General features: G+C 40.5%; 1 protein-coding gene across 1 annotated transcript in view; it reads right to left on the reverse strand.

Annotated features, from left to right (window-relative positions):
- Nucleotides 1–727: 727 nt before the first annotated feature.
- baz1b (bromodomain adjacent to zinc finger domain 1B) overlaps nt 728–21539 on the reverse strand; it is a 57192-nt gene continuing 36380 nt past the window's right edge. Inside the window, exons 13-18 of the mRNA XM_033046051.1 lie at nt 19952–20099; nt 17989–18136; nt 16262–16386; nt 12874–13028; nt 4107–4213; nt 728–2788 (exon numbers count right to left, since the gene is read on the reverse strand). Of these exons, the coding sequence (XP_032901942.1) occupies nt 2377–2788; nt 4107–4213; nt 12874–13028; nt 16262–16386; nt 17989–18136; nt 19952–20099 (1095 nt within the window). The 3' untranslated portion in view covers nt 728–2376. The remainder of the gene's footprint in view (nt 2789–4106; nt 4214–12873; nt 13029–16261; nt 16387–17988; nt 18137–19951; nt 20100–21539) is intronic.

The following is a 21539-nucleotide window of genomic DNA, read 5'->3' on the forward strand; positions in this document are numbered from 1 at the left end:
GGAGCTCGGTTGAGCCGCGGGACTTACTCACCATCATCCGGCGGGGTCACAACAACGGAAGCCTGGATCGCCTCAGCGCAGAGGGAGAACAAGGAGGGAAGAGACAGACTTTAAGACTTTTGCCTCCATCACAGTGAGGAGGTGCCTGGTGAACTCACTGTGGTGGATGTTAATTTGTGTTTATTGTATGTTTTGTTATTTATTATTATATGTATGACTGCAGGCAACGAAATTCCGTTCAGACCCAAATGTCTGAATGACAATAAAGGAATCCAATCCAATCCAGCTAACTGAGACAAAAGCACACTGGATAGCCACCAAGTGGTCACAGGAGTGAAAGGCAACCTCATCTCCATTACACAGCTACATCTCTTCACCAGATAAAAGCTGTCCAGGGTCTGACCTCCCCAGATGAGCATGGGTGAAGCTCAACAGACTTCGTACTGGAGTTGGGCGTTTCAATACCAGCATGTGGAGATGGGGGCTCCGCCAGAGCCCAGCCTGTGAATGCGGAGCAGAACAAACCATGTCATCTCTGGGTGCCTGCTCTACCACCCACCAAATGGAGCTCAGGACCTGGCAGACATTGACGCAGAGACAACAACCTGGCTGCTCAACACCCAGTTTGAGATCTAACTATTCCTTTGGTTTACGTTTCATTTGCAAGAAGATTAAAATAATTGCTCAAGAACTAAAGTGTATAACGTTACAGGAACAAACAACATTCTTTCAAATTTTTAAACATAATTGCTTTTATTTTAAATTTCAAAAATGTTTTTTAATACAAGTATAGCCCTCCTCAAACAACTACCACAGACACTTGGGAAAATATACAATGCAAAATTCCACAGTTTTATTCTACATCACTTACCTACACAACTGTGACAGGAGAAGGTGATAAACGCCAAATGAGAAGCAGGGAAAACCCACTTAAAAAAGAAAATTTTAGTCAGTGCTTTTTTCTCCCAAGAAATAAAAACTGGTGATGTGAAAAGGAAGATGAATGTCTTGTTGCTCACAAATACTCAAATAAAAAATCAGTTATTTATACAGACTACAGTAAAGGGGCAGATGAAAATGATTTCAAGTTGTGCCACGCGATTTTTCTTTCCTGACAACTTGAAGTGCAAGAGTCTTAATCTGGTTAGGTCTGCACATCTGTATGCACTGTACAAATCTCCATAAAGGAGTATTTTACAATTCTTCAGTTTAAAAATCCCACTGCATCACCGGAGAACCACTTGGTCAGTAATCACAAGACCAGATGACCCTACTTGTTAAATGCAACATTGTTGGCAACAAACAAGCATTAGATGTTTTAGAACGCTATTGTTCTATCACTGGGTGCTGTTAGCTTTCACCAACTGTAGCGTGTACGGTAAGCATAATCTCTAGTTGTCATAACTAGACACTCAACATATTAAAACACCCTTTGGTTACACCAGAGATTTCAGGGTAGATGACTAAAATACAAATTTGTCATCACAGATGCTGGTCAGAAACGATCACTCACCAGTCTTGATGTGGAAATGCCTAAAATTAAACATATCTCACCAGGTCAGACATGTTCAACAGCAATAGCCATTTCTCGACCAGTCATTCAATGACAGAACTTAAATCAAAAGATGGTTGGAAGTTAAATGAAGCTCAAATTCTGGGCTTCAGATTTCTTTCAGGGGCAGGATTTCCACTCAAGTTGTAGGACCTCGTTAGAATAGAAAGCAGCCTTGCATTTACAATACTGTTCTGCGATTAATGCAGGATAATTTTACACATTTTTTGATATATGGTCAAACTTAAAAATGCTGCTGGATGAACGAGATGCTGGTAATGCATTGTTTGTGGCACTTGGCACAGCCTATTAGAACCTTGGCCCTCAATCCGCTGGACTTGCCACTCCTGTATACATTTCCTCCAGCAATATACGATTTTTAGAATGAACCAAGAACTGACCAGTTTAAGGTCTAATTCTCAGTATTGTCGCCTCCATCTTAAAGATGAACAAATATGAAAGAGCCTATGCTGAAAGCTGAAACAAGGGACAGAAATATTAATGCAAACATTCTGTATGATGTCAATGTAATGAGAACTATAGAGCTATAATCAATGATCTTAATTTCACAACCATTTTTAATAAAACAAGGAACCTTCTAGCCCTCAGCCTCACAAATTCATCCAACTGCACAAGAGTACAAAATTCTATAAGAGCTTTTGGTTTCAACCTTTTTATATTCCTATGAAAGTGTCCACGGTTGAAGTTTTATTTTTGATCCAGTATTTTAAATCAGTCAACGTAAACATTTAAAGTACAAATATGTCTGCAGTTTCCAAAATAATTACTACATCCATCATTTAGAAATCTTGGCTATTTGCAGTTCACTTCCGTCGCTTGCGTGGTGAGATGGAATGTTCACTTGATTCTGCATCACTGTCGACGTACTCGTCCTCTTCCAGATCCTCTTCCTCAACATCCTCCATCACAACTTGCACCAACCTTGTCCGTTTCTGGATGCTCTTTCGTGGTTTGCCTCTTCTGTAGTTGTAGTTAGGGAGGTGTTTCTGCAACATCTCAACAAAGCATCGTTCTGATTTTTCTACACAGGTGAGGACCTGGCTTCCTTCCTGATTATACAATTCTGCATTGTTAAACACCAACTTTATATCCTCAAGAAAATCTTCTACAGATCTGTAGGTGCTGCATGAACATTTGCTCAGCATAGTCTGCAAATCCAAAGGCTTAGTGATTATTTCAAAATAATCTTCTGCTTCTTCAATTGTCACAGGCTCTCTAAGAAGGAGAAAAAAAAACCCAGTAAACTTTATATAGAAAAAGCGGAAACAAACAATTGCCTCATTTTCATGTGCTTTTACTTGCACAACAGACAACACTCCTGTTAAACTGCAGGAGTTGACACATTGTGATATGAACCTGCTCATCCTAGCCAGGTATAGATCTTTGCAACACCCACTAGTTACTCACTATCACCCACAAAATCAACACCAACTATTATGAGACAAAGTAAAATAAAAAGATTAAGAACCTTCGTCACAGTGTCAGGACAGCAACCTATCCCTTAACGTCAGCAAAACAAAATAATTTGTCTGCCCTCATCAGATGTAGAGATGGTTGACAGCTTCGTGTTAATTGGCATCCATATCACCCACAACCTAACTTGGTCCCTTGGTGATCAAGAAAGTGCATCAGTGTATCCACTATCTTGGGCATCTGAGAAGATTCGGCATGTCCTCAAGAATTATCTTTAACGTCTACAGATGTGCTACAGAAAGTATTGCGATGGGGTGCATCCCAGTCTGGTATGGCAACTGCTCAGCTCAGAACATGCAGAGAGGGGTGAATGCAGCCCAGTCCATCACTGGCTCATAACTTCCTTCATCTCGACCAATGTCACGGCATCACCAAGGACATCTACCACCCTGGCCATTCCCTTTTTTACCATCTACCTTCTGAGAGAAGATACAGGAGCTTGAAACCTTAGATATCCAGATATAAGAACTGCTGTTTCCCCATTGCTATCAGACTTCTAAACCAATCACTTTTCACACCCCCTTTTAGAGGTGCTGCTATGTACTCTTAACTCAACGTCATTCGGTTATTGTACTGTTACATTTTTATGCAATTCTTCAGATTCCAGAACAATCTTGCACCAATCTGTTGTTTTATAGTATAGGTTTATGGGTCCACATTGAATTAATTGCAATATTTATCATGATTTTATGTATACTGTTTACTTGGTGAACTTCAAGTTAATAAGGAATTTTGTTGCACCGTTGTATATTTGATAAACTAATCTTATTCTGAAAATTAACTGTATATTCCCACCTTTTCTGTTCTGTAAAACGATTGGAAAATGCTAATGTATCTTCCCCATATAATGAACCATACTCTCAGTAATAACCTCTTGAATGCTTCCTGAAATGTCTCCTGAAAATCCAAAGACATCTTAGGTTCACTTTTTCACCTTAAAAATGTACAAAACCATTAAATGTGATTACATTCTCTTTTGCAAAACCTTGCTGACTTTGTCGATTATAACCTTTTTACTACACTAGTAATCTTTCCTTGTAGCATAGTGTAATTCACTTACCTAAAGGGCCAGCTGTATCTGGATCTGATTAATTTATTCAGGATTTCTTCACACTTTGTCAGCTCCAGGGTTAGTCTTCGTGATCTATATTTTGTTCTTTTGCGCACCTATCAGCACAAGTAAATAGTAATTAGAAAGGCAAATGTGTATGAATCGTTCTCTCCTACCAAGCAAAAAGTGAAATTAATCAGAATGCAAGATTCATCTTTCTCCTGGCAAGGATTTATTGTTTGTGCGTGAATTTCAGTCAAATCATATCATATCATGATATCCATACACCGTTCTTCCAGGGTTGTGACCAAGAGTGTGGACTTCCTTCTTGAGATCCCCACCATTGGACTCTTCAGCCAATTCAAATTTGCTCTATACGGCGAGGAATAGCTGGGAACAATGAATACAGGGAAAAGAATAAGACTAGATACCGTTCTGGCTGCATTAAAGAAAGACCTGCACTTCAGAACTAGCCTTATCTCTACTCATATTGTTCCAATATAATTACAACACTGCCATCTATCCAACAACGTGAGAAGATCACCCATGCACCCCGTTTGCAAAAAAATCCTATTGTCTACGTATAGCCTGATGGATCTTCTCTCAAAGTAATTGCAGAAACCGTCCTCATTACTATCAAGCCGCAGTTACACATCGATAATCTTCTTACCATTACTAGAAGTCAATTATCCTAACCCCAATATATGACAGCAAGGAGTTCCTCAGGTTTACGTTCTAGGCACAATCATCTTCAGTTTCTTCATTAATGACCCTCCTCCCATCTTGAGTTCAAGAAGTAAAGATGTTTGTTTATTATTACAAATTTAATTCCATTCCCTCCAGCTCAGCACTTGAAGTAGTTCCCCCTGCATGCAACATTAACAGTCCCAAAGCCCCCATCAAGGTCCTGATGGTGGACACCACAGACCATAAACTCAACTGGACCTGCTGGAGGAATAAATAACAGTAGCTACAAGAGCACATCATATAGTTTAAGGCGAGGTATCCGATTTCCAGCAAATCAAGTGACACTCTAAAGCTATTCCCCCATCTGCAAAAGACGTCATGGATGCAATGGAATACATGACACACCTGGACACAGCAGCTCCAACAAGACTCAAAATGTATGAATCCATCCAAGATATAGCTTCCCACTTGATTAGTATCGCATTCACTATATTAAAAGTTCATTCCCTCCAGCACACTGTATATCTACAAAATGCATCATTTATTCTCAAATGGTTTAACTCAAAGCATCAAGTGCACTGTGTCAAGAAAAGCATCTTAGACCGTGAAGAAGTCGGGGAAATATGTTCTGGTTATCATTTGCAAACAGTACTACTGCATAAAATCTATTTGTTTAAACTGAGCAGGGCCAATACTAAATGAATTTTGTTAATGCCTGGAATTGATTTAAAGTTCACACAAGCCTTTGAAGAAAGAGGTGTATACTTTGAGGCAGTCAAGATTCAAGGTAACCAAAGAACATAAAATACAAGAGAAAAGTCAGACACCTTGTATAAGATAAACTTCTAGAATTAGTCTCCATAAATTATAGTTACGCCAAATGTTCTTTTCACAGAAACACAATAACTTAGTGATTCATGTAAGATCTCACCCAACTGAAGTTCACCCGTTAATTGAAATGGTCAATTGGGAAAAGGGGAAGTACAACGGGATCTGGGGGGTCCTTGTAAATCAGTCTATGAAAGTAAGCATGCAGGTACAGCAGACAGTGAAGAAAGTAAATGACATGTTGGCCTTTATAACAAGATGAATCGAATATAGGAGCAAAGAGGTCCTTCTGCATTTGTGCAGAGCCCTAGTGAGACCACACCTGGAGTATTGTGTGCAGTTTTGGTCCCCTAATTTGAGGAAGGACATTCTTGCTATTGAGGGAGTGCAGCGTAGGTTTACAAGGTTAATTCCCGGGATGGCGGGACTGTCATATGCTGAGAGAATGGAGCAGCTGGGCTTGTACACTCTGGAGCTTAGAAGGATGAGAGGTTATCACATTGAAACATATAAGATTGTTAAGGGGTTGGACACACTAGAGGCAGGAAACATGTTCCCGAAGTTGGGGGAGTCCAGAACCAGGGGCCACAGTTTAAGAATAAGGAGTAAGCCATTTAGAACGGAGACGAGGAAACACTTTTTCTCACAGAGTGGCGAGTCTGTGGAATTCTCTCCCTCAGAGGGCGGTGGAGGCAGGTTCTCTGGATGCTTTCAAGAGAGAGCTAGATAGGGCTTTTAAAAATAGCGGAGTCAGGGGATATGGGGATTAGGCAGGAACGGGGTATTAATTGTGGATGATCAGCCATGATCACATTGAATGGCTGATCATCCACAATCAGTACCCCATTCCTGCCTTCTCCCCATATCCCCTGGCTCCGCTATTTTTAAAAGCCCTATCTAGCTCTCTCTTGAAAGGGCTCTTAAAAATAGCAGAGTCAGGGGGTGATCAGCCATGATCACATTGAATGGCGGAGGAGACAAAGACAGCCTCTAAGCGGCCTCCTCCACGAGTAGCTTACAGGCTCATAAGCCCACAAAGCGAAACTAATATCTTTACCGCGTCTGCAGACCGCTAAAAGCCATGCCTCCCCAGGCCAGGCGGCACCGTTAAATGCCACCAAGTGTCGAGGTTAAGCGCTACTGCAGCTCAATGTTGAAGGCCTTACCACTGCCAATATTTCCTACTGAAAATATCCAGATTAGTGGTAAATTAACATTAACCAGAGAAGGTAATGAAGGCAAACACAGAATTTGAAACAATTGTCCTTTGGCAAAAGGATTGTATTAAACATACTAATTACGCAAGTAAAAACATAGCAATTGAAACGTGATAATATCCCCAGTAGAAGTGTTGTTGTTCATGGTAACTGCATTAAACTGCTAAGGATTCAAACCCATGTATCTCCGGATGAGTGGGTTTGGGAGGTGGGGAAGATTGGGGACTACAGCATTGAAATTGTATGCTCTCAACAACATACCCAGCAATGAAAAATCTCAGACATTGCCCAATGTACATTTACCACCAATTTAGCTTCAGTAACAGGATTGTGGTAGATTTGTAACTGAGAAAGAAGATACTTCCATATTGGTCATAAGGCCATAAGTAATAGGAGCAGAATTAGGCCATTCAGCCCATCAAGTCTACTCCACCATTCAATCATGGCTGATCTATCTCTCCCTCCTAACCCCATTCTCCTGTCTTCTGTCCATAACCCAACACCCGTACTAATCAAGCATCTATCTATCCCTGCCGTAAAAATATCCATTGACTTGACCTCCTTCAGTAGCAAATTGTGGTTTTCAATAATACTCTAAAATATTGCTCTATGGCAAGACAAATGAAGAAAGCTAATCAACTCATCACATTTGACCAACAAACATATCTCATGGCATTCGTAAGATGCTAAAGAACATCAGCTAGAGAATTGTACTTTAACACAAGCAGGAATCTCTGAGGAATATCCAACAAAAATACTAGATGTCCAAAGAATGTGGCACCAACATGTTGAAGCTACTCAGAACCGCTTGCATGCCAAACAATGAAAGTAATACACATAAAACAGTTGAATGATCCCACAACCAATGGATCAAATCAAAGCTTTGCATTCCTGCCATTTCCAGCTGTGAATGATGGTGATTAGACAGCTTTTGGTTAGACTTAGCTAGCTCTACCTGTTGTACTTGATTGCATTTATGTATAGTATTGTCTGACTTGATTGGATTACGTGCATAGCAAACCTTTTCACTATACAGTACCCTCCATAAGGCTTGGGACAAAGACCCATCATTTATTTATTTGCCTCTGTACTCCACAATTTGAGATTTGTAATCGAAAAAATTACATGTGGTTGAAGTACACATTGTCAGATTCTAATAAAGGACATTTTAATAAATTTTGGTTTCACCATGTGGAAATTACAGCTGTGTTTATACTCAGTCTCCCCATTTCAGGGCACCATCATGTTTGGGACAAAGCAATGTCATGTAAATGAAAGTAGTCATGTTAAGTATTTTGTTGCATATCCTTTGCATGCAATGGCTGCTTGAAGTCTGTGATTCATGGACATCACCAGTTGCTGGGAGTCTTCCCTCTGATGATGCTCTGCCAGGCCTGTAATGCAGCCATCTCTAGCTTATGCTTGTTTTGGGGGCTAGTCCCCTGCAGTTTTCTCTTCAGCATATAAAGGCATGCTCAATTAGGTTCAGATCTGGTGATTGACTTGGCCACTCAAGAATTTACCATTTTTTAGCTTTGAAAAACTCCTTTGTTGCTTTAGCAGTATGTTTGGGATAATTGGCTTGCTGTAGAATGAACCGCTGGCCAATGAGTTTTGAGACATTTGTTTGAACTTGAGCAGATAGGATGTGTCTATATACTTCAGAATTCATTATGCTACTACCTTCAGCAGTTGTATCATCAATGAAGATAAGTGAGCCAGTTCCTTCAGTAGCCATACATGCCCAGGCAATAACACCCCCACCACTGTGTTTCACAGGTGAGGTAGTATAACATAGAAACATAGAACATAGAAAATAGGTGCAGGAGGAGGCCATTCGGCCCTTCGAGCCAGCACCGCCATTCATTGTGAACATGGCTGATCGTCCCCTATCAATAACCCGTGCTTGCCTTCTCCCCATATCCCTTGACTCCACTAGCCACTAGAGCTAGATCTAACGCGCTCTTAAATCCATCCAGTGACTTGGCCTCCACTGCCTAATGGCAGGGAATTCCATAAATTCACGACTCTCTGGGTGAAAACGTTTTTTCTCATCTCAGTCTTAAATGACCTCCCCTTTATTCTAAGACTGTGGCCCCTGGTTCTGGACTCGCCCAACATTGGGAACATTTTTCCTGCATCTAGCTTGTCCAGTCCTTTTAAATTTTATATGTTTCTGTAAGATCCTCCCTCATCCTTCTAAACTCCAGTGAATACAAGCCTACTCTTTGATCTTTCCTCATATGACAGTCCCGCCATCCCAGGGATCAATCTCGTGAGCCTACGCTGCTCTGCCTCAATCACAAGGATGTCCTTCCTCAAATTTGGAGACCAAAACTGTACACAGTACTCCAGATGTGGGCTCACTAGAGCCCTATACACATGCAGAAGAACCTCTTTACTCCTATACTGAAATCCTCTTGTTATGAAGGCCAACATTCCATTAGCTTTCTTCACTGCCTGCTGTACCTGTAAGCCAACTTTCAGTGACCGGTGTACAAGGACGCCCAAGTCTCTTTGCACCTCCCCCTTACCTAACCTAACCCCATTGAGATAATAATCTGTCCCCTTATTTCTGCCGCCAAAGTGGATAACTTCACATTTATCTATATTATACTGCATCTGCCACGCATCAGCCCACTCACTCAACTGTCCAGGTCACTCTGCAACCTCCTAACATCCTCTTCACAGCTCACACTGCCACCCAGCTTTGTGTCATACGCAAACTTGCTAGTGTTGCTCCTAATTCCCTCTTCCAAATCATTAATATATATGGTAAACAGTTGCGGCCCCAACACCGAGCCTTGCGGCACTCCATTCGCCACTGCCTGCCATTCTGAAAAGGACCCGTTCACTCCTACTCATTCGGTCACGCTTCCGGTCTGCAAACCAATTTTCTATCCATGTCAACACCCTACCCCCAATACCAATTTTAGTCACCAGTCTCCCGTACTCTTACAATATATTATTAATTCTCTATATTTGCCAACCCTCTACCTGACAGCATTGACAGTACATAACTTTAAAATTATATGGTTGAATAATGCAAGACTGTGAAGTAATCCTTAATGATCAAAACACAGGAGCATGCAAACTTAAATGTATTACAACAGATCATAAGATCATAAGTGATATGACCAGAATTAGCCCATTCGGCCCATCAAGTCTACTGCGCCATTCAATCATCTCTCTCTTCTAATGCCATTCTCCTGCCTTCTCCCCATAACCTCTGACACCCGTACTAATCAAGAATCTATCTGTCTCTGCCTTAAATATATCAACTGACTTTGCATCCACAGCCTTCTGTGGCAAAGAATTCCACAAATTCACCACCCTCTGACTGAAGATATTTCAGCCAATAAAGATTCTATGTTGTAGGAAAGTATTTTAAGTGATATTTGATCTTCAGTATGTTTGTATTGACATCACCAGTGCTAAGTATTATAACCATTAGTACTATTCCAAACCTACAGTACAGAACATTTATGAAAATACTGGATACTCCACCATAGTTCAAGTCAACAAAGTATGAGAATTTAGCTTGCACATCTCACGCAATCCTTACCACATGTTTTTTTCTCATGCTTCCCCTTACAAGTGTGCACGATCACGTATGCTAGTACACTCTGGATTGGTTTATCCTACTGAATCTGTCTGTGACAAATGAGGATGGATTATCAGGTCGGGTACGTAGATACTGTTTATTTGGTCTCCTGATAATTGCTGCCCATGAAAGACGACCCCACTTCTGTTTGGCTGGAGTACAACAGGACAGCTGACTGAGTGCTACGACTCTCTCTAACCCCAGCAGGCCAGAAACAACTGTCAGCAGTACAAACAGCCCGAATTGCGGCTGCATTATTGGGATTCTAATACTAATTGGACCCCCCAGTCTACAGATACATGTAGTCCTATTTTAAACCCTCTTAACGACCTATGAATCATCTCTCAATAATCCATGAAGTGTATGGGTTCAAGAGCATCTTTGCCGAGATATTTATCAAAAATCTTCCACTGATTTTTTTTTGTTCCCTTAGTTGAGACCAGAATAATTTCCTGGCATCTCCAGCTTGACCTACTCAAAGTAGGAGAAGAAAAGACCCGACAACATAGTTGGAATGCCAGCAATGATTTCTCAAAAACAAGAATTTCATGACCCTGATCAGAAGAAATATTTTTTTTTAAAGGGAAGAATACGGACAGGAATTCTTGAGACTTCTAAATTATTTGCCTCTGAATGTTAATCGTTTGGGATTGGAATGATCTGTGAAGAACACTTAATTATTGATTAAGCTCAAAAAGTATACAGTACACTTAATTTGTGTGTTAAGTACGTCTGGCCAAGAAAAGGTACAACATCTTTGACTTTCCACCGTACCTGATGGCGTTGAGGCCTATTCCTAGACTTTCATTTTCCCTTCTCCCAAAGCTTACTTCCAGATCCCAACAACTACTTCCCAGACCTGATTGGCCTCTTGGTAGCCAATTGCAAAGGTATGATTTAAACTGGCATTTAGAATATTAAATGGCAGGATTTAGTGTTCTTATCAATCAAAAGGTCAGATTCTAACACTTTATTTTTTAATACTACGAAATATAGGAAGTCAATTTTCTGTATAATCAAGCAGTCACGGCAATTGAATAAAAATCTGCAATTTAATAATGAAGCTTGATTACCACTTTGATGGGATAGTAAATGATGTGTAGGAATGTTACTTGAAAATTTCACTCCCGACCAGATCTTGCATTAGTTAGCAAACAAATAAATTAGAACATTAGACCTTCATTCACAGTATTTGGACTCTTCATAGTAAATTGATGGAATCTTCGATCTTTGGCAGTCTTCCTGCTGATCATTGCTTTTAAGCATCTCAAGAAAGTATTGCAATTGATGCTTGAGAAATTAATATAGCATCAAAGTCTTGGCAATGCAGGCAGAGCTGGTTCTGATTGAATTACCAACAACAATTATTTATGTTTAAAAAATTTCAATATGAAATGCCATCACTGCCAACAGACAATATGGTCTATATGACTGTGAAAAAATTACTGATCTCAAATCAGGTTATTTACCATTTAATTTGTATTGAGATTGGATACTCTTATGCCCAGATGACACTGCGTGTCTCTTGGGCTAACATGTAGCTTGTATTACACTGGACATGATCCGATTAGGAGCGTCACCACAGCTGCCTCATCTGTCCTCACATTATGTTTACATAAGACTTCCGAAAGAGAACTGCCCACTGAATATGGAATAACTACCAAATCCAGGCCAACTCTACCATTTCTCAGTAAAAATCAGCTGGAGTCTTTGCTGGCTTGTACAACTCAGCTACTTGGCTACGGGGAAAGAAGGAATGCTTTAAAAAAAAATCTGTGCTGCATTTAGCATTATCATCTCTAACCCTAAAACCTAAGTTAGGTTTTAAAAATGTTATATCCATGACCAGGAATAATAATAGGCAATCGCTACGACTACATGAAGTGTTGATTTACGGAGGCATGTTTTAGGGGCTTGTACAATTTGTCAGTCACTGTGACTAATGACTTTCCCATTCTCCATTTGTTGCAATGTTGTTCCAAAACCAACACAAACCATCATTAGGTGTGGCATTTATACAAGTATCATTTAGATATATCATAATTTTATGCAACCAGAAAGCAAGAAATTCACACATTTTTCTTTTCCACAATGCATGTGGAAAAGAAAAATGTGTGAATTTCTTGCTTTCTGGTTGCATAAAATTATGATATATCTAAATGATACTTGTATAAATGCCACACCTAATGATGGTTTGTGTTGGTTTTGGAACAACATTGCAACAAATGGAGAATGGGAAAGTCATTAGTCACAGTGACTGACAAATTGATTCCTCGAAAGCTAGAAATACGATGGTCTGTCTCCTTGCAATCGAATATCTGTTATCTCAAGTTTGGATTTCAGAATACACCATTAAAGCATTTTCAGACAAACACCTGTTCATTTTATAACTATCTTGTTGCACAACTTGAAATTCTGAAATTGGTAGCTTGGCACTCACCAGCTCATCAATGTCCACTCCGTTGACAGGCGATGTCTTGCGTCGAGTATTTCTGCCTTGACCGTGCGGGGACCGTTTCTTCTCCGGCTGTTTGGGATGTTTCCGAGGACGGCCCCGAACGCCTGGTTTTTTTTTGGCAACTTTCTTGGGTCTCGCTGTAAAGAGCAAGATTCACGTGTGATCACTCTGCTGGCACACAGATCCTTTCATGCGCACCATTCAAGTGGATTCCAGCAAAGCTTTTGTTTGGTTTGAAGCTGCATTCCATCATCTCTCACCCCATTATGCTCTGTCCTCAAGTTTCAATTTATAAGGACACCCTCCCCACATTAGTCCTTCTTCTTGACGACAAGGTCTCATGTTAGTCTTTCTACGAAAACCTAACAACCGAAAATCAGTACTTTCCACAGAACAAAATCCGACGCTTAGATTACAAGGTAATTAGGACATGAGAGTATGATCGTTCTTTCCCTTCCTTGTTACAAGAGTTATCAAGGCCTCAGAATGAAGCTGTGCAACATAGGGTCTAAACCCAGAAGATTCTGGAAGAGCTCAATACCACAATGTTAATTTTATCTCTAAACCTTTCCTGATTAATTCCATGATTCTTATTCAACTCCATTTATCATTTTTGCCGATACGTAAAATAACAATTTAAAATTAATCTTAGTACAGTTTAAGATTAGCTGCAACAGCGCCCACAGAATGGCATGCAACTCAAGTCCCCCTACCACATTTCTGAACAGAAGTCACGGCAGCTGTTCTGCTCACCTTACATAGAGCAAATGGGAAACAAGGAAATGGCAGAACAGTTAAACCTGTACTTTGGTTCTGTCTTCACCAAGGAAGACACAAACAATCCCCCCAAAATACGAGGGGACTGAGGATCTAATGGAATGGAGGAACTGAAGGGAATCCACATTAGTCAGGAAATGGTGTTAGGTAAACTGTTGGGACTGAAGGCAGATAAATCCCCAGGGTATGATGGTCTGCATCCCAGAGTACTCAAGGAGGTGGCCTAGAAATTATGGATGCATTGGTGATCATTTTCCAATGTTCTCTCGACTCTGGATCAGTTCCTGTGGACTGGAGGGTAGCCAATTTTTAAGAAAGGAGGGAGACAGAAAACGGGGAATTATAGACCAGTTAGCCTTACATCGGTAGTGGGGAAGATGCTCGAGTCATTTGTTAAAGATGTTATATCAGCGCATATGGAAAGCAGAGACAGGATCGGTCAAAGTCAGCATGGATTTATGAAGGGGAAATCATGCTCGACTAATCTTCTGGAATTTTTTGAGGATGTAACGAGTAGAATGGATAAGGGAGAGCCAGTGGGTGTACCTGGCCTTCCAACAAGCCTTTGACAAGGTCCCACACAAGAGATTAGTGTGCAAAAGTAGAGCACATGGTAGGGTATTGACATGGATCGAGAACTGGTTGGCAGACAGGAAGCAAAGAGTATGAATTAACGGGTCCTTTTCAGAAAGGCCGGCAGTGACTAGTGGGGTGCGCAAGGCTCGGTGCTGGGACCCCAGTTATTTACAATATATATTAACGATTTAGAAGAGGGAATTCAATGTGACATCTCCAAGTTTGCAGATGACATAAAGCTGGGCGGCAGTGTGAACTGCGATGAGGATGCTACGAGGTTGCAGGGCGACTTGGATAGGTTGGGTGAGTGGGCAGATGCATGGCAGCTGCAGTATAATGTGGATAAATGTGAGGTTATCCACTTTGGTGGCAAGAACAGGAAGGCAGATTATTATCTGAATGGTGTCAGATTAGGAAAAGGGGAGGTGCAACGGGACCTGGGTGTGCTTGTAGATCAGTCACTAAAAGTAAGCATGCAGGTACAGCAGGCAGTGAAGAAACCTAATGGCATGTTGGCCTTCGTTGTGAGATTTGAGGTTAGGAGCAAGGAGGTCCTACTGCAGTTGTACAGGGCCCTGGTGAGACCGCACCTGGAGAGTTGTGTGCAATTTTGGTCTCCTAATTTGTGGATGGACATTATTGCTATTGAGGGAATGCAGCGTAGGTTCACCAGGTTTAATCCCGGGATGGCGGGACTGACATATGATGAAAGAATGGGTCGACTGGGCTTGTATTCACTGAAATTTAGGATGAGAGGGGATCTTATAGAAACATATCAAATTCTTAAAGGATTGGACAGGCTAGATGCAGGCAAAATGGTCCCGATGGTAGGGGAGTCCAGAACCAGGGGTCATCACAGTTTAAGAATAAAGGGTAGGCCATTTGGGACTGAGATGAGGAAAAACTTCTTCACCCAGAGAGTTGTGAATCTGTGGAATTCTCTGCCGCAGAAGGCAGTGGAGGCCAAATCACTGGATGTTTTCAAGAGAGTCAGATTTAACTCTTAGGGCTAAGGGAATCAAGGGGTATGGGGAAAAAGCAGGAATGATCACGTTGAATGGCGGTGCTGGTTCAAAGGGCCGAAAGGCCTACTGCTGCATCTATTTTTTTATGTTTCTATATTTCTAAAAATAAAGCACAGAAATAATATATCAAAAGCACTAAAGTTTCAGAAGTTGCAAGAAATGTTCAATCCTTTCCTAACAAAGTGAACATTCCATTTGCTTTCCTAATTACTTGATGGTTAGCTTTAATAATAACCAGATTACTCTGTATTCTCTCTCCATTTAAACAATATTCTGCTTTTCTACTTTCCCAACCAAAGTGGATAAACTCACATTTCTTCACATTATACTCATGCCATCGACCAAATGTTATCCACTTGCTTAATCACCATTCTTTCCCAGATTGTTCCGATAACTGACTAGCTAATGTGGTTAGTGCAGTCCCGAATTAGTATAAACTGTAACTAATTGACTTCCAATACTGACCCCCGTGTCACCTGACTAGCTTCAGTGTGCCAGTTAGAATATCATCCATTTACCACAGCTTTCTGTTAGCTAGCCAAACCTCTATTGATGTTAATGTATAACCATGTATGTTCTTAGTTAGTGCATTGACATTGAATGCAACATCCTATTGAATAGTTTTTGGAAATCCAAATGCATCCCCTCATTACATGAGTCCCCTCATTACATCCCCAGAGTCCCACAAATTTTTTTCAAAAACTGTATCCTTTCATAAAAATCTGCCAATTGTATTTTCTATCCAATCAAAGTGGTAATCAAGCTTCATTGTTAAATTGCACCAATTCAACAGCCATTTTTTTCTCCCCAGAAGAGCCCAAGATGTAAGCTATCAGTTCAGGAAACCTATCAGCCTTTAGGCCCTAGAGATTGCCTAGTACATTTGACTGAATAGCGTACACAATGCTTTTCACTGTATACATGACAATTATAAATCAAAAATAATACAAGATACTAAATGTTGAACATTATTGCTTAGAAACGCATCTTACATCTAAGTCTAGGCCCTTCTCGCTCCTCATAATCATCGTCTTCTTCCTCTTCTTCCTCTTCCTCCTCTTCTTCTACTTCCTCTTCCTCTTCCTCATTGGCTTCATCTTCCTCTTCAGCATAATTTCTAAAAGGACGTAATTGAGAGAGATTTTTTTATTCACATGCAAGGATGACTTTTGGCTTACAATCTTTATTGCAAATGCAAATTATAGTGACTTTCATAAATGGTGAATAAAAATGGAATTTGGAAACATTCAGCAAATCAAACAACATCCGTGGAGGGAAATCAAATTAGAAGTTTCATGTCCATTACATGCTGTTAGGAGTAAGAAAGATTGGAGTTATATAGATTATACAGTGGAGAGAATACAGGGAAGGAGGTACTCTATGTTAGGGTGTAATTCAGAAGGGAAAACTATATTTAGTATGTGGTGTCAATGGGAGAAATAGAATCACTCCTTGAATATACAGACAAATTGCAGTTAATGCTGAAAACACAAAGTAAAAAATGTTGAAAAATATTATCTGAAATTGTTGAACTCTGTGTGGAGATGCAGTCAAAAGGCATACAATAAAATAACTTTACAAAGACACAAGTTCCACTCAGTGTCAATGCCTTTAATTTTCAGTTTGACTGATGATAAGCATAGATTCTGGGCACAATGGCACCTGTATTTTCAAAATGGCCTAAGATTCAAACATCGTGTTGAATGTGGATCTCCGGAACTCAATTTTGTAGCTCTATAATGTGGGCAGAACAAAGGAAAATGGCACAAGCAGAAGAGGAAAGACAATGAACATCAGATCTTTTATTTAGCTGAACAACCTTTGAGTAGATCTAGATGAAAGTGACTCGTTGTCAGGAAAACATCCAGTGACAATTGATTAGAAACATAGAAATTAGGTGCAGGAGTAGGCCATTCGGCCCTTCGAGCCTGCACCGCCATTCAATATGATCATGGCTGATCATCCAACTCAGTATCCCGTACCTGCCTTCTCTCCATACCCTCTGATCCCCTTAGCCACATCTAACTCCCTCTTAAATATAGCCAATGAACTGGCCTCGACTACCCTCTGTGACAGAGAGTTCCAGAGATTCACCACTCTGTGTGAAAAAAGTTCTTCTCATCTCGGTTTTAAAGGATTTCCCCATAATCCTTAAGCTGTGACCCCTTGTCCTGGACTTCCCCAACATCGGGAGCAATCTTCCTGCATCTAGCCTGTCCAACCCCTTAAGAATTTTATAAGTTTCTATAAGATCCCCTCTCAATCTCCTAAATTCTAGAGAGTATAAACCAAGTCTATCCAGTCTTTCTTCATAAGACAGTCCTGACATCCCAGGAATCAGTCTAGTGAACCTTCTCTGCACTCCCTCTATGGCAATAATGTCCTTCCTCAGATTTGGAGACCAAAACTGTACGCAATACTCCAGGTGTACGCAATACTCCAGATTATTGAAGAAAATTCAAGACAATGAAAATAGGCCAATTATGTTCACTGAGCCTACTATTATGTCTGCTAGAATCTATTTCATGTATGGTTTCATATGAAATAAAAACTACAGGTGATAAGAGACACATGGATAGGTAATGCATAGAAAAGCTTAAAGGGAGAGGAGCCAAATGGAGACTAGCTAAGATGCAGCATTGTGAACAACATGAATGAGCTTTCCGTGATGTACGACTCCATGAGACAAGTGGAACAGTAAGCAGACTGTAGAATTTACCTATCTCGTGTTCCTCGCCTAGCTGTGGGTGGTTGGCAGGCCGGACAGAGCCACTCTCCATCTGGTATTACATACAGGGCTGGCCTCAAACAGAACAAGTGGAAAGCCTTATTACATTCATCACACAGGATCAGCTTGTCATCTTCACCTGGGGAGATAAAATGACAAATATAAGTTTAAGTCATGGAGATGGATCAATCTGAGCAAGATTTAAAAGACTAAATAGAATGTTTCTGAAACCTGTTAGGATACATTAGAATAATTAAATAAACTCTCCTTGGAATCCCCCAAAACTATGAAAGATTTTGAAATAACATTTCATAATTGTTCATAATTTTGGGGATTCCAATAAGAATATATTTGCTGGGTATACATAAATACAGTAGACAAAGTAAAGATTGTCCATTTTTGCAGAGAACAAAAGGCCCAGTTCACAAATGCAGACTACTGCAGATGCTAAACATCGAAGACAAAAATACAAAAAGATTGTGAACACTCAGCAGCTGACAGCATTTATGGATAGAAGGAAAGAGTTAACATTTCACAATTATCATCCTTCAAACTAACCAACTTTAAAACTATGGAGAAAAGCATGCTTGTGAACAAGTGCTTATATGTGTATGTATGGCAGGGGTCAGCAACTTACGGCCCCCGGCTGAATGCAGCCCGTAACCCGAAATCATTCGGCCCGCAGGGGTATTTATTTCCCAGTAATTATCCGGCCCGCAGACTTCCATCATCTCCGGTAACCCCCTCCCCCCCCCGGGCCCGAGGCCGCGGCGCTCAGGCGCAGTGACGCAAGGAGACTTGCGCTGGCGGCCGCCATGGCGGAGCCGGCAAGCGCCACCGAGCAGCGCCGAGTTCTGGCTGTACCGCATCCTGCGCAAAGCCGCCGGCTCGGTCGCGCACCTTCTGTGTCTGGGCATCACTGTCGGGATCGTGGTTGTCAATACGCCGGGGACGAGTGAGTGTGAGTATATGAACCACCACCTTCAGGACAGAGCCAATGCAATGGACCGTAGGTGTGCCATGTTCGTGAGCGCCCATAACTAGGCGCCAGTGCTCTGGGTGGCGTCCTCGAAGGGGCGGGATCTACGTGATTTGTTGCCTGCCACCCTGCGCGGGATGAAGGTGGGATCATGTGTACAGGTGATAGATGTGGCCCACCATCCGCTCAGACATGCCTCCTGGTCCCTATGCAGAACAAGGTTGCCGACCCCTGATGTATGGGATGGGTTGAGTGGGGGTGGTGGAACAGTGAGCAGTAAATGTTTGTTATAGATTGGACAAGATATGTGTGTGGTTATGGGTTGGGATACTGATACCAGGTAAGGGTAGGGAATAACCAAATAGGTACATCCAGGACAGAGTAAATGAGATAAAATTCAGACATCAGAAGTTTGTTTAAGGAAGTATTTGTCAAAGTGGCAATAAATGTCTATTTATCAAAATTAAGGCTCATGGAGTAGGAGCTAGGGCCAGCTAGGGTACAACCAGCAGCAAGATACGCTGAATTGAAAATGATGAACCGTAATGCCATTTCTCAGGAGTCAAATTCCATAGATACCAAAAGTGAAGATCTGGCAGACATGCAAGAATAATGTAAATCGTGTGCATTAGGACATATATAGTCCAACAAAATAATCAAACAAGCAGCAGCAGAATTTAATACTGAAGCACATTTTGTAGGAAGGGATGGGTAGAGTCAATGTAATAGCAGTCCTGAACTGTGCACGAACAGTGGGGTTTTGAGCAGCATGCACATAAAAATCTGATGGTAAACCATATATCAGCATCAACACCAGAGAGGAACGAGTAATAGTCAAAATACTAGAAATTGCAGGTCGTCTTGAACTGCATCATGAAGTTAAGTTTCCTTCTTCAAATACGAACTTGTTTTGTACAACTATTCACGACTTGAAGATTTCCCCACAATCAGACAGCTGATGACTGTAGTGCTTACCCTTCTTGCGGCACACTTTACATCTGGCATTTTCAGTTGACATGTCCCATTTAATACAGGCATCCAGCATTCCCAGTAACACATGCATGCGGGAGAAGGTCTGAGCCTCTCTGATAGCACTTTTCCATAGCTCCAGTGCAGAAGCAACCTGTAGGTAAATTAATTAATTACAATTTGGTTACCCTTTTTTCCTTAATGTACTTAACATTTTTGGGGATTATCCTTATTATTAGTCAAAGCAATCTCCTGTCCCCTTTTTTAGCGTGCCCCTCGTTTCCCGAAAATCCTCCGACTTGATCCCAGCTGCAAATACCTGCCCTATGCCTCCTTCTTATTCTTGACCACAGCCTTTCTCTCATCATCCAAGCTTCCTAACGCCCACCTGACTTGCCTTTCACTCAAGAACATACATTTACAATAATTATTGAAAGACAAGCTTTTGTTAAAATGTAAAGAAATATTTCACACTCATTATTTTGCATTATACAAAGATTGGATGCTCTGACAAAATGCATCCAGTACTAACTGTTACTATGTATGTTCACCCAAAGTGAAAATAAGCAGCATAAATGGTTTACACCTGCCATCATCTTATCATTATTTTTTGTTCACTTTGAAAGAAAATGAAGCATTTAGGCACAACAAAAGGTAATTATTTTGTACAGAATGGTTGCTAAATCACAGTTCAAGTGTCTGTAATGCTTATAACGTGCTGGGCCTGAAAAATATTCTTTTTTACAAACTATAGAGAAGACATAATCAATGTAGAAACTTATCCCTTCTGGGAATTATTTCCACCTTTAACTTGAAGCAAACAAAGAATTGGAAAAGAGCCAACACACAACTCTTACAAAGCAGCATGTCTCACTTCTTAGCCATTTCTACAAAACTCAATTAGCCAATAGTCAACTGGAATCCAGTTAATCTTGTTTGGATTGTTCTTATTTCAAAGGAGCCTGATATTCTAAACAATTACTGTTCAATTTTAGTACCTCTTCTTATAGGCCAAATGGTCAGTTAGCAGAATTGAATCTCCCATCTGCTCTGTAATGTTCAGTTAATTACAGTTTACAAACTGAAATATATAGTTCAATATGCTAGTTGATAACATTACACGATAACTAACATTAAGGATCATTTTCCTTGACTGACAATCTAAGATGAATAGACACAATTAAGTTTGATTAAAAAGAACAAAGGGTAAAGTAATAAACATCAGTTAATTAAGAGATGTTGAACATGACTTAAAAATCTTTTTATCGTTCTTCAAATAAGACAGACGTTTTAAAGTTTTGACAGCCTATGAAAACATGAATTAGAGCGGAAGCAAAGACTCTTGGTTTTAACAAATACAGACAGAAATGAGCACACTTCAGTGCATGTGGTTACTAAGGAACCAAATGTTTTCTATGCTCATTAACCATAAAAGCAAAACCTGAACAGACAAAAGAATCAGTGGCAATCTAATTTAAGTTAAGTACTGAGGAATATCTTCACTCTCTGGCTCACAGTAATCCTTTGCAAACTTTAAAATTGTTATTGCCAATTTTGAACAAAGCAACAACTCATTTTAAGAGTCTATTTTTCT

The sequence above is a fragment of the Amblyraja radiata genome, chromosome 28 (genome assembly GCF_010909765.2).
Source record: "Amblyraja radiata isolate CabotCenter1 chromosome 28, sAmbRad1.1.pri, whole genome shotgun sequence".
In the NCBI taxonomy this organism is placed as follows: Eukaryota; Metazoa; Chordata; class Chondrichthyes; order Rajiformes; family Rajidae; genus Amblyraja; species Amblyraja radiata.